At 48.5% G+C, this 14625-nt stretch overlaps 1 protein-coding gene across 2 annotated transcripts in view; it reads right to left on the minus strand.

The window, feature by feature from the left end:
• Positions 1–603: 603 nt before the first annotated feature.
• LOC126538721 (alpha-crystallin B chain-like) overlaps positions 604–14625 on the minus strand; it is a 37363-nt gene continuing 23341 nt past the window's right edge. For both annotated transcript variants that reach the window (XM_050185448.3, XM_050185444.3), the window contains exon 4: positions 604–886. In XM_050185448.3, the coding sequence (XP_050041405.1) occupies positions 629–886 (258 nt within the window). In that variant the 3' untranslated portion in view covers positions 604–628. The remainder of the gene's footprint in view (positions 887–14625) is intronic.

Consider the following 14625-nt stretch of genomic DNA (forward strand, 5'->3'; position numbering starts at 1 on the left):
GCGTCCCAGCCCGAGGCAAGCGCAGGTGCCCCAACCATCGAGTGCGGCGAACTCTAATGGCCCAGGGCTGTCTCGGGCGCCACCAGTAGGGGATTCATTTCTCACCCTACAGTGCCCAAACAACCTCGGCAAAACAAACGGGCCCGCTACGAAATGGGAGCGAGCACGATTGCAAAATTAGACCGTAAGGCCCCCACTAGCTGCTACATGATTTAGGCATATGTAACCTTTCTAATGCTATAATGAACGTTAGTTGTGTAATCTTTTTGCGTCATTTTTACCCTGTAGGGCCCATACACCGCCTTGCTGCACGCACAATGCTTTTCACGTACCCCACTGCCACTGCGTCCCTCATACAGCGCCGATTTTTTCGTATCGACTGGTCTGGTCAGCACATCGCAATGTAGGCATGACATTAAGTTTTTCTGTTTTTGAAGTTTTTGTTATTGAGCATTGCTATATAAATTCCTGCATCCCTTGAATAAATTTCAGTTAGCGAGTGTTCTTGTTTCCCTCCTGTAGTCTCTGCGCTGCGTTATGCTGGCCGAACCAGCAGTGTATGGCACGGCGTAGCGATGCTTATACATACAGCGACACGACACAAGAAATAGCAACACCGTGTATTTGCTCAGGCCTTGGCCTTGTTGGGCGAAAGCACAGCAATGGGCACGACCCGCTCCTTGAGCGTGGCCGGCTCGGGCGTCTTCTTCGCGGCACGGATGACCAGTACCCCCTCTTCGTCGGCCAGGAACTCGGAGCTGACCTGGTCGGGGTCCGCGTCCGGCGGCAGCATGTACCGGCGCGTGAACTCGCGGGACACGAAGCCGTGCTCGTCCTGGCGCTCCTCGTGCTTGCCATGCACCAGTACGCAGTCCGTGCCCACCACCTGCGTCGAACATGGCCGCGCGTAAGATCAGGGTTAGGAGGCACCTTGCAGCGAAGTAATCTCCGCAAAATTTCGCACAAGACGATGCCGCCCTTGTATACGAATGCGGCGCTAGCGCATGGTATTTTCTCGCGCCTCGGCCTTCGTGTGACGGCGCACGAAGTGAGCTCGTGCTATTTGCGAAGCGAATAGTTTTTTAGAGCGCCGCTCGTAGGCACCCGCTCCTGCGTTGAGCGTCGGCGTTCCTCAGCGTAACCGAGCGAACGAGCGCAGCGAAAGATGAAAAGAGCGAACGCAGAGCGAAGCGTGGGATGGAAGACGGTGATAGCAAAGAGAGTGCGAGGAGGAAAGTGGAGGAGGAGGCTGCAGCGGAACGACGAGGATGAAAGCGGAGGAGGAAGGTATGGCGAAAGCACGAGAAGGAAAGCCTATGGACGTCAGACTCTGGAGTTTTGCAAGACGCGTAGCGCCACCTGCCGGTGCGAAGAGGCAGTAATTGAGTAGTGCGAAGCCCGACTCCCTTGCTAAGTTGCCTATGCAGCTATAGCGACTGCGAAACAACGATTTGACTAGATTTTGGTCCATATTGCGAGTGTTTTGCGCATTTAACACCCAGAAAGAGAGCTATGAATTTCTACGCTAGTCGGACGCGCCTCCGAACTGCCATAAAGCGCTTGCTGGCTCACTCTTCAGACTGATGGCGGAAACGACGGCAACCGCGATAGCTCCGCGCGCTACAGAGAAACGCCGCAATCGACGCTACTGTTGTGTTGTGAATTGCCATGAACGTGAAGGACGGAATAACAACGTTCAGTTTTACCGATTTCCATCGCGATCGTATGAAGGGGAAAGGTGAGAGCGCTTGATACGGGCCGTTCAAACTGTTCGGTAATCGGATTACTTGCGTTCCCCACAACACAGCGGCTCGCATGCGAAAGTGCGCAATTTTTTTCTCCTGTAATTGTGTTGCGTAGCTCTCACGGAGGACCTTGGTAACTAAGCGAAAACTCAAGAATCTGCAGCCGCCACTTCGTTGGTAACAGAAAAACTACGTTACGAACCATCTTGCTTATGTGCCATCGATATCTCCGCCTTTTAACAGACGTCCGTCTCCGCTTGACTCAACAAGTGAAACGGAGAGATCTGGCAGGTCAGCTTAACCGAACATTTTGGTTCGTTTATGAATTCAAAATCCTGTTCTAGAGCATCGTTGCATCGCGAGCTCATTTCTACTTTCAGTATTTTGTATTTCCTGCGCCGATACAGCAAGCACGCTTCGCAATGTGCTGAGCCTGCTCAACTGCGTTTTTCAAATGTGGGCAATAAAGTTGCTGTAGGAGCACTAGATGAGTAATTGCGAAATGACGCACATGTGTAAAGAAAAAAAAATGTCGCGTTTATTTACATTTATTTGTGCGCGTTTGTTGCTCGAAGCGTCTGCAAAAAGTTCAAATTAAGGTACTGAGCGATGCTGTAGCTCCTGCGGGAAAGAAAGATGCAGCGCGTAGGCACTGTAGGAAGCTTACTTTCGTTATGATCGCACGCTATTTGCTGCCTTGGAAAACGTTTTCTGTTTGCTGCCCTGGAAAAGGCTATGAAAGGATTTACTCTCTGCAAGTAATTGCGAGACAAAACATTACGATAAAATACATAAACATATAGGAGATGCTTAATAAGTCTTGTGTTCAGGACATATTCAATATGAAACAATTTGAAATGCTTAGATTTTTATGCTGATATGCCTATAGACAAACCTGATGCTCTCTGTACTTGCGAGCTGCAGCACACCGAAATAACACTTGAGACTTTATTTTATATTGTACACGTACTTCGCCCTGCTAATCTTCCTTTCCGAAGCGTGGATGGGCGGAAGAAGCTTTCCAGGTCCTTGATTTTTAGGAAACCGTGCCTCAACACAAACGAAAGAGAAGGGTCCATTGTGGCCTATGCACCTTCGCTTGCGGACAGCTCTCCTTGCACTACTCAGTTCGCGCCAAGGCTCCGATGGGGGCGCTGGTGACGGGTTTTTCCGCAGCGCCGCCTGGGCAGAGTCTGAGGTCTATAGTCCCACGCAAGACGGTTCTGCGGTGACGACCGTTCTGAGATGGCGCTAGAGTAGTGTACCATCGTCTGTTAACCGATGGCATGCGGCAAGCGCGTACACCGATACCATGTATGGAAACAAAGCGCTGCATGAGCGGAGGTCTGTCTGCCGCGGAGGCTGTGAATCGCGCCTACGCGTCACCCACGCGCTCCCTCTCGCGATCTCCCGATAGCGAGGCAGTCAGGCCACACTTCGTTCCCTTCGCAACCTGCCGCATAAGACAGTCGCGCCAGCCAATATAACGCGCGAGAGAGAAGTGGTTTATTGTGAGAAAGGAAAGGTTGGTTGAGAACAAGTTAAGGACTGCGCAAAGAGCGATTGCACGAAGAATGGTAGTCATAACTTTAAGAGACAAAAAGAGAGCGGTTTTGATCAGAGAGCAAACGGATATAGACGATATTATAATGGACAAGAGAAGAGAAATGGCGCTGGGTAGGTCATGTAATGCGCAGATTAGATAACCGTTGTACCATTAGGTTGACAGAATGGGTACCAAGAGAAGGGGCGGGGGGCGCAGTAAAGGACGGCAGAAGACTAGGTGGTGCGGCGAAATTAGGAAATGTGCGGGCGCTAGTTGGAAGCGGTCGGCGCAGGACAGGGGTAATTGGAGATCGCAGGGAGAGGCCTTCATCCTGCATTGGCATAAATAGGCTGGTGGTGATGATGATGATCTTCTACAGCCCTTGCGGGAGCACTGATCAGCGCCCGAAGGCGCAATGAAAACACGTATAAAGCTGCGCTCAAATGTCGCATTAGGAGTATTGTAATCGTCGGTGCGCTTTTTTTGGGGGGTCTTTCCCCGTTTTCGTGGTCGGGGGCCGAACTTTCTCCACAGATAGAATAGGCAGAAGGCAGCGCCGTGGGAGGACGGGAGGGCTGCCGTGAAGCGGAGCTAGCAGTGAAAACCGACTGAGAGGGAAAGGCGCTAGTGTCTCCGGACCTCGCTGGTTGGTCGGAGAGTCGCTGACGTCACGCCCAGAAGCCGGTGAAACTGATGGTTCAGCGAAGCGGCGGCCCAGCGTGCTGTGTCACAAAAGTAACGCAAGTTGGAAAAGCGACGCCAGGCTCAACTTCAAGGAAAGCCGCCATGACCACCGCGGAAGGAGGAAGAAAAGTTGTGCCAATGGCGTGAGGCTCAGCAACAACCAGTGGTCGCCATTACCGCACAGAAACCGCAAGAAACGCTGCCCCAAAGAATTTCACTGATAATTTGGCGAATTGAGGGACGTATCTATTCGCTTAATTTGACAATTATTTTCTCTTTCTCTCTCTCTCCCTATATATATATATATATATATATATATATATATATATATATATATATATATATATATATATATATATATATATATATATATATGAGGAAGACCGCAGCCCTTTACCTAGCACGGTGAAGTGCAAGTACCAACCATCCCACTTTCGCTCATTTCCCTTTGATGCGGTGCGTTATTAAGCTACCCCCTGCTGGCAAATTAAGGCGATGTGCTTTCTTAGCGTACCACCTCCTTTAAGTGAATGTGATGAGCTAAATAGATTCATGCGATGTGCCACTGTCGCATTCATGTAAACACTGCGAAGGAAGAACTCCATAGTCACGGACAAGTCAAGGATACAGTATAACAAATGAACCTGAACTAAGTCATGTGTGTACGCCTCTTACGCTGTCTTTCGGCTCAGACACATGGTGCAACCTGCCGTTAGTGGCGGCGAAAAGGGTATGTTCCTACGGAGCCCATTATGAAAGTAATGCGCATGATTTTAATATGACGCGACTATCCATGGCAGCCCGGTAAAACCGGTTGTGAAATGTCGTGAGGGTTCTGCCCTGCCAACGCAGCCGGTCGCCAGTTTACTCCGAGCAGTGTGACCGGATAACACGGCGCGATGGAGCGTTCGCTTGAACAGTGATACGCTATCAAGTTTTGCGTGAAGCTTGGAAAGAATGCAACCGAAACATTCCAGATGCTTCAAGAGGCCTTCAAGGACGACTGCATTTCAAGGTCACAGTCCGGGAGGTGGCACAAGGCGTTCAAGGAGGGTCGGGAGGAGGTCGTTGTTGGCCCTCCTGGACGCCCGACAACGACCAGAAACGACGAAAACGTGGATCGCATGCGCAAAGTTTTGCGTTCCGACCATCGATTGAGCATCCTGGAAATTGCCGACACCCTACACATGTCCATATTTGCGGTACATGGGATAGTGACCGAGGATCTGCAAATGCGCAAGGTCTGCACGAAGCTTGTGCCGAAAGTGTTCGCGGAAGATCAGAAAGAACTTCGAGTTTTGCGTTGCCCAGATTTGTTGGATTTGATTAAAAATGAGCCGGACTTTCTTAACTCTATCGTAACCGGAGATGAATCCTGGATGTTTGAGTACGACCAAGAATCGAAATGGCAGAACAGCGAGTGGCACACAAAATCACTCCCCTGCCACAAGAAAGCGCGAATGAGCAAGTATCTCATCAAAACGATGCTCATTGTCTTTGACGCCCGAGGAATCGTCCATCTTGAGGTTGTACCTTAGGGAGAAACTGTAAACTCAGCCTTTTACCTGGAGGTGCTCAAGAGATTGAAACGCCGGGTCGCGCGCGTGAGGACTGACATGAAGATACGGTCGAGCCACGGTCCACCATGACACTGCCCCCAGGCACGTCCTTCATCGTTACCAACTTCGTGGCCTCCGGAGCCACACACCGGTGGTCCCCCATCCCCCTTACGGTCCCGACTTGGCTTCGTGCGACTTTTTTTTTTGTTTCCCCGACTGAAGAGATCGCTGAAAGGAAAGCATTGGGAGACCCTGGAAAATATCCAAAAGCAAGTTACAGCGTTCCTGAGAGACATTCTTGTCGAGGTCTTTCAGGGTGCCGTCCGGCGTGGCAGACACGTCTCCGCAAGTATATGCAGGGGGAGAGCGTTTTGAAGAATTTTCATCATTTGTGCATGTCCGGTCAATAAATCTATTTTTCCCAGAAAATGCGCCTTACTTTCATTATGGATCTTGTATTGAGCGCATAGCCACTTATGAATCGGGCTGGCAACCGTTATATAGTCATAGTTAGCGTGAAAAAGCAAGCCGCTTCTGCATGCATCTTGTTGGTATTCTAAATACGTGAAAACAAATACAAAGACGAAAGTTTTGGGGGTGTCAAAGGTGAATGCTTTCTGGTGGCACGGATGGACGGAAAGCAGGCGCAGCATACACTTTCTATACGTGCAGTGCTGCGCCCAGGAAAATGAAGTTCAGTTGTAAGTTCAACGCTATGCGTGTCCGTTTCTGTCACCCTTGTCTAATCTGCCGGGAAGCATCCATTATGCAGCACCAACTAGTCCAACCTTGGTGAACTTTTGTAGGATGAGCCTCATTTGGCGTTTTTAAAGCTGCCACGACTGCGAATAAGTGTTGCGAGATACACTAATAATATGGCGGTTCAAAACGAGGGCAGTTAACGTGAACACGCATAGAGCAAACCTACCGCCCAGGTAATCTTGCCATTGTTCTATATCCCAATGCATGCTCTGGCTTCGGGTCAACATTGGGAGACTGGTACGATATTAGTTCCAACCCCGGGAGGAGAGAATTCCAGTGGTGTGTATAAGGACAAGGACAAAGGTTTACATGTAACCGTATAGGAGAAAAACAACTGCCTTTGCTTTAGAGTGAGATAGAATTGATAGATGATAACCATACAAATAACATCCTTTCGGAGCCCCGTACGTCCGGCCGCTTTGCTTCCATCCGACTACTCTAATAACCTTGTTTTGGCTCGATTTTAGTCGCTTTTGTAACGCTTCGATATGCTAGATATATGTCTGTATATTTCCGCAAGCTTCAGAGGACTAAGAAAAAGAAAACAGCCTGCAAAAACGGGAGACATGGAAAGGTGCATGGGGAAGTGCTCACAATCAACTTACAAGGCGTTATTGCGAAGATCGCATTATTACACGAGAAAAAAAAAAGAAAAGAAAGAGAAAAAGAAAGGCATGAAAACAAGGCAACATATGGAAACAGAAGTTTACCTTTGGTGAACGCACACATTTGCAGAGACAGCCTATTTTATCTTGGTACAACCAATGTGAGCATGTGAGCTTGACGCTGTTGGATTGTGTCAGGGCGGGCTCAGGGCGGGGGGGGGGGGGGGAGGGGGTCCGGCCCTCTTCTATTATTTAAGGTGGGGCTCGGTCCCCCCCCCCCCCCCCCCCCTTTCGGCAGGTCAACTGTAGCACTGGGGGCATCTATTCGACAAGCGCTGGAGGTGATTTTATCGCCAGTAGAGCTCGGTGCGGGGCAATTCTAACTCTCAAATTTTTTTTCGATTAACGATTTAATCGCGATTAATCACTTGATGTGGCACGAGCAAAAACAGGAAAACAGGTATCGTCGTACCGCTGCATGCATTTCCCCTAGGCACTGCACACGACGGTCACCACCTTTGTTCGACGGCTCATGAAACATAATGTTTCATGAGCCGCGTGAGCGTGAAGCTACCTGCTCGTGAATTAGTGAAGGTTCACTTTGGTTTCTTAGGTTGCCAGTCAATTTTCATTCGTTTAGTCGTGCATGATGAGTACTGTGTTATGCCAGAGACGCATGTATTTTGTCCACTTTTGTAGGCAAGTAGGTGCGAAACGATAAAACATGTTGTAATGCCTGAGGTTGTCAGCGAAGCAAAGCAACTAATATTCTTTGTTGCAGCTAGACTTATTTGCTCTGAGATCACGTATCTGTAATCCTTTTCCCCCCGACTTATTTTTGAAAAAAAGAAAAAAAGGAAACGTTTCCAGAATGCCAAATTCTTCAAGTGCTTGATTGAATGTGCACAATAAATAAATAGCAGAAATACGCTCAGAATAATATATTTATTTGTAGAATACACATAAATATTTGTTTGATTCTTGATAAAGTTGGCTTCACTACACAAGCTAGAAGTTGGGTTTTTCAGCGTCAATAAAGTAAACAAAAAGTGAACGTCTCATACAGAGCTCCTGTGGCCTTTGAGAGTTGTGACGAAACCGACTGTCACGTAGAACCACATTTAGTCAAGTGGGAAGGCCCTAGTACGGCACTCATTAAAGATAACTGTACTAAAGTTTCGGCATGTGGTCCTGCCTTCCTCAGAGCAACCACTCTAAGGCAGGACTACATGAAAGGAATAAAATCACATAGGAAAATGTACCACGACGTTACGTTCGCGTTGAAGCGGGAGGCAGCAGGAAGGTCAATTCGCTCGCTGCTGATGCCGCGCTTTCTCACTGCAGCGTTTCGACAACGAGTGTGCGCGCCCATCGAGTGAGATGCGTTCGCTTGCTTGTGTGCGCTTGAAACCATGCTTGTTAATTTAATTAGTAAGCGAACGTTTACAAGTTTATACGTAGGGCCGATGAAACTACTATCCTTACTTCGTATAGCTGTCTATTAATTGGCTATCGCAATCGATGGCTCGACTTTCGGGCGGAGCTGCAACGTTTTATTCGAATTGCGCCATTAGTACTTTGTGATAGATCAGAATGACTCGGGCCCAGTCCACTTGAACGCGGCGCCCGCCCATATATGGGGTAGGGCTCAAGCCATTTGACCTATGCACGGGGGACTGATGGAGGATTTGGAACAAAAACAGATCGAAATAGTTTTACGCCATCTCGGCCTAAGTGTATTCTACTTCGTTGCTGGTGTAAATTTTCGGAAGCGGCCTAATCGTAAACACGTTACCGTTTTAATATGTTTCGCTTAACCAACAGCATAGCAGAACACATTGGTTCTGTGTTGTCCGGGTGAGTTCTACGCCATCAGGTGGCGGGACCCATTCGGCCGACCACGTTTACGCCTCCTCTCATCAGGCAATCGTCCTGCGTATACTGGAACATCGGGCACGCTAAAGCTCTCTGTTATTCACTCGAAGTGCGTTACAAAAAGGAGTGGAGTAAGCCTTAGCTTTAGGTGAAATCAGATTTCTCTACTCAAGTACATGTAAAACGGAGAAATTCTTTTACTGCGATAGTAACTATATGGACACTTCAAGCAAAGTTCAGCGGTCGCCGTGAGGATTTGTATAATGTTAAAGTGCGAGAAGGTCGCGGCCGCGCGCCGTATGCTGCAGGGCAAGGAAAAGCACTGAAGGGTGAGCCGAGAACGATGGTAGCTTGATGCGCGGCGTCTTCTCGCGCTTGCAAGGGAGGGGAGAATGCGCGCCGCCCTCTCGAGCGCGAAATGGGAGGGGGAATGGGGAGGAACGCGGCGTGCAAGCTAGGAAGGGGGTGACTAGGACAGGAGCAGGTTAGCGCGGGTCTCCTCTTCTATAGTTCCGCCAAGGTTGCGCGTGACACGGCCGAAGGTGGTCGCGCACCCTATCTTGGCGGTAGCCTGCGGTGGGTACAAAGGCTAAGAGAGCCGAGGTGAGTGATGGCTTCGTGTGCGCCGTGTTCTCAGGCGCACAGTTCGCGTTAAAGCTGGAGGTAGCACGAAGTGAAAATCGTTACCGCTGATGCCGCTCTTCGTCACGCCAGCGTTATGCGGAGTGATCATTTTTCAGCTTTCCGGAATTTTAATGCGTTAGCATTAAGGTACTTCACGCACTTTCCGGGGCTCTGTGTCTTTCTATATATCCATCTATCATATATTGTTGCATCTAAGTATATGTGTATGTTTCTATCTAACCGTTTTTCCGCCTATACCTAGGTCACTGGGTGTCCATGGTCGAATGTTTGCGCATCGGGCAGCTGTGCTGAGGTAACAGGATTTGAAACCAACCGTTGGACCAATTTCGGTCACTGAGTATGTGTCAGTGTGTAGGTATATATGGGCCACTTTTCAACGAGCTTCATTCACACTGACATTGGCCACCGTAGATGCGGGACTGGGTAGGCACCGCTGTTAGAAAAAAGAACTATTTCATGCCGACTTGGAGCGCTGGGTCTGTGCTGATACTCAATGAGATTCTTTGACGCCAACTTTGGTTAAGGGTTATGTTCCAGTAGGTGTGGGTCGCTCTTCAATGAAGTATTTGACGCCAACTTGTATAATTGGGCTTCTGCCATTGGGAATGTGCCGCTCTACAGTGACCAAAATGATCCCTTAAATTTTTCTGATGCTGAGCGGAACTAAACCCACGTCACAACGATTCCTCAAGGCCAGCAACCCGATCCATTAGCAGGCTGCGCTACAAATGCACTGGCTATGTGCCGCTTTCAATGAACGCCTTTCACGCCAACGTTTTAGCGTGCGGCGCCATGAATGCACTATGTGTGGCTCTTCAAAGAACCTCTCGCAAACTTGGGTCACTGAGTGCGTGTCACCTGTGCAGTAAGCGAGGGCACAATTCTCAGCGTTCGCGGGCAACGGCGCGCTATGCTTCTCGTCTCGGAGGACACGCATGGACTTCTTCGGAGTGCCGCTAGATGACGCAGCGTGGCCAGTAAGATGCACGAAAGAGGAGCACGGTTGCCTCATGCTGTATTTCTCTGGGTTCGCAAGCATCGGCGCGCCATGCATATCGTAGGCCACGTGCATGCTTCGCAGCGGTGGCACCAGATGGCGCCGAGTGAAGCACGAAAGAGGAGTCCCACTGCAGTACACGCCTCATACATAACTCGTTTCGATGATGGCAATAAGTTGTGCCGCTATACTGATTCTGTACTACCGTCAACAGTCATCGTGAGATTGGTTCGGCCACAACTTTTGAAAATCGCTTGGTGCAGATGACATAATTCTAGTCCTTGGGCTGGATTATTCAGAGAGGGGGACATTATTAGCATGAGAAATCGAAACACATATTAAACTAATTAACAGAAATACATTAATTAATTACATTACGGAACATAAAGCAATTTAAGAAATGTAGCCGGTGAAGTTGGAAGGCGTATTCCTTGGAATGAGTTTCCAGAATGACACCAGTTTGGGGATATGCGCAATCAAACTCGTCGTAAAAATGCACTGTTGTTCTGCTTTTTAGCAATAAGCTCGTTTATGCATTGAAGCACAAAAGTAACTAAAACGCCTATGTATTTCGTCCCATAATTCGGGAAATTATATCTGGAAACTGGTGTCAACCTGGAGATTCATTTGAAGTGTATACGTCTTGCAAACTCACCGGCTACAATTCGCAAATTACAATACGTGCCGTAAGGTAATTAATTAAATGGTTAATACAGATAACTCCCGTTAAGACGAACTCGGTTAAGCCGAATTCTCGGATATGATGAACATGGGAAGGCTTGTTTGGTTTTCCACAGAATCAATGCAAAAAAAATCCGCTTAAGGCAAACCGTCTTAGACGTGCTGTTTGTATAAGACGAACGTTCGTAATGGCGGCCACCGCTACCGATCCTGCGAGCTATTGTGCCTCGATTCGCCACGCCCACGGGCGCGGCGCATCGCAGCACCCTACCTAAGGCCTGCGGCGCACATCTCCAACACCGTCTAGAGACATCGCCCGTGTACAGAGGCAAAAAGGAGAGGAGGAAATAAAAAGAGACAGTGACGTTTCATTTCGCGAACGCGGGTGACGTGCAAGCGTATGGATGCTACGGCGCGCACGAAACTATCGGCCCTCGGTGCGCCTGAGCTGTCCGCATCATAGTTCGTGTTCAAGACAGGGCTCGCGCGGGCGCGCCATACGCAGCAGCCGCCGGAGTAGAACGCCTTTCATTCGCTTACTGCACTCTAAGTTTTCACCCTTTGAGTCAAATCTTGTCACATAACAATGAACGTCATTTGTCTTGTCCGCATTTCCTTTCATTGACGCTGCGAGCCCGGTACCTCCCAGTAACGAACGGCATGCACGTTATCAGCATGACATAGCATTGCCGACAGGAAAGTAACGGGCGCAGCGGTTTCAAGAAAGCAAACGCAAGCAAGGCAGATAACGATTATTGTTGTGTGGCAGATATACAGCCCAAAGGGCGTACACTTTTTTGAGAGTGCAACTAAATTGACAAGCGTGGTGCCAGCGCGCACAGGCAAACATGGACACAACACACTCGACGACCGCGGACGCTCGCTGTCCAAACGCTGGCGTGAGGAATCGCAGCAGCAGCAGCAAGCAAAGTTATCTTTGCGCTGTTTATCGCGTCGACGCAAACTGAGCGACGAGAAGCACGCAAAGCTACGAGCCATCGGCCCATCTAGACAGTGCCCCCAGAGCAGATTGCGTCCAAGATGAAGCTCAGGCAACCGCGCGCGGCCGAAGTACAACGGTCCTCTCCCTCCCTCCCTTTCCCGGTGCCACGCACGCGACGGAAGACGGCGCGTTTCCCTACCCCCACTTCCTCATTTGCATACGCGAGATTGAGCCGCCATCGTCGACTCACCGTCGCACGCTTTCACTCGCACACACAGCGTACGGCGCGCGACGGACGATGTTATCACGAGACGAACCTGGTACGTGCGTATCGCAAACAAAACCTGTAGCAACTGACAGAGGAGGTCAACCCAGCGCGCCTCCGCTTGCCTTCCTCCTCCGCGATGCTTCGCTTCGTTTCTCCTTCCCCACTTCGCTCAACGTCATCTAGACTTTCCTCGAGGTTGCCTTGCCTTGCCGCGCGCACAGCGCGCTGCTTCGTACTTACGCTAGCTCGGAGCCCGCACCGACGACCTGTGAGGCGGCAGATGCCTGCTTGAACTCCTTAGGGAACATTTAGCAGTGCGAAGGCACAAAAGGATTTTTAAGGTCGTTAGGTGAGATGACATCGTTTGTGGCTGCTCGCCCATTTGCACAGAAGCGCCAAACATCCATCATGGACTGGATGAAACCAAGCAAGAGTAACACTTGAAGACAGTTTTCGATTAAGTTCAGCTAAATAAATACATTTTATGCCACTTCCCCCCTGTTGTAAGTCTACTTCCTTTACCGTTTTGAAGTAAGATATGCGGATGCACCTGGTCATGTGGCCAATCATTCTTCTGATAAGACGAACGAATTTTCATGGTCTCTTCGAGTTCGTCTTAAAGGAAGTCTACTGTATCTTTTTCGGTAATTAGTAGAATGTTCGCTTCCATTTGTCGTACTTGTAATGTCTGCTCTTTGAATAATCCAGCTGGATGACCAGAATCATGCTCTCTTCCAAAGGCGAGTTTTAAAAAAAACCTGGAAATCTTAAAAATGATCACCTCCTGTATGATGGTGAGTGTTCGCGGCCTCGTGTGAGATGTGTTCATGTTCGTGCGTGTGGGCGTGACACCATGCTTGTTAACTTAGTAATCGATTGTTTACTGCAATTTATGCGGCCTATAAAACTACGAATCATGCTTCGCGTAGCTGTCTAATACTTTGCTATCGTTATCTCCGCTTCGCTTCTTGGGCGACACTGCGACTACAAGACAACCGCCGGACCAATTTGAATGAAATTTGTTGCACTTGAGCGAGAAGGTTAAATTTTAGTAACTCTAGAAAGTAGGATTCGGATTGATTTCCTATAATATTTAACAAAATTTTTCGAAAATCAGGAAGGTTAAAGAAGAGTCAAACCATGAAGTATTCAAGTCTGTAACTCCGCACCGAACCAGGTATCCCAGTTCTGTAAACTACATCTGTTAGAGCATAACAAGTGGGCATATTTGATGCATGAATGTTCCAGCCTACATGAATTTGTCACAATGTTTACAACAGTATTGCAAATGTACAAACAAATTATTACAGTTCATAGAAGTGTATGATACACCAATATTGTCCGTTTTACATGTCTTGTTAGGTGCAGTATACAGAATTGTGATATCGTATTTCATTACTGAGTTACAGAATTTTACTCTGTTACTGCGTTACCCTGTTACTAAGTTACAAAGCTGAAAACTTGGTTTTTGATATTATTTTAATTCTTCAATTGTCAAAAACATTTGTAAAAAGCGTCGATAGAATAAATTGAAAATTGAGTTCCTACGCTTACTGTATATTTACTTTATTTGTTTAAAATGCAAGAAACCTCATCAAATTAGATGAAGTGGATGGAAAGAAAATCGATTTCTTCCTGACGTAGTTCACTTTGAACGGCGCACTTTCGTTGTGCACTACGCGGTAAGCAAATGTTCATTCGTGTGTATTAAAAAGTTATAAGTGTATTTTAGTGCTGCTAAGTTATTTTAGCGAAGAACTCCGACTTTCAATAGCGGGAAAAGCACGGCGGAGCTCAGCGAGAATCGGTCTCGCACTTTCTGGCTGAGCGCTCTGGTGTGGCTCTAACCGACGCTTGCCGCGAACCAAAAAAACAGTAGCGCAACCTCACGAAGCACTTGGCCAGTGGTTTGGAAAGCGTGGCGGACCAATTTCTCGGAGTGTTTGTCTGGCGCGAGAAATCTGCATGCCGCGAGCATCTATCAGCGCCATCCCACTGCTGCCATCATTGTCGCAAGAAGCTGCGGTCTATGCTTAGTTCTATGCTCAAGGGTTTCACGAAAGCTCAGCGTCTGGCGAGGGAGGAACAAGGTTGAAGGAAAAATGTACTCCCCAATGAAAAAGAACGAAAGAAAAAAGAAAAAAGCTTTGTTTTTGTGTTGCGGCGTCAAATACTGCTACCTTGTTCCGAACAAAAGAAATGCGTGGCGTGAATACGCGCGCTTCCTGAGGGATAGTCGCTTGCGTATCACTCAGGGAAGAGCCTCCGTTTGCGGTTTAACGCGCGCGCTCTACATTATTCGCAAAATGATAAAA

This window comes from Dermacentor andersoni, chromosome 8 (assembly GCF_023375885.2).
Source record: "Dermacentor andersoni chromosome 8, qqDerAnde1_hic_scaffold, whole genome shotgun sequence".
Taxonomy (NCBI): Eukaryota; Metazoa; Arthropoda; class Arachnida; order Ixodida; family Ixodidae; genus Dermacentor; species Dermacentor andersoni.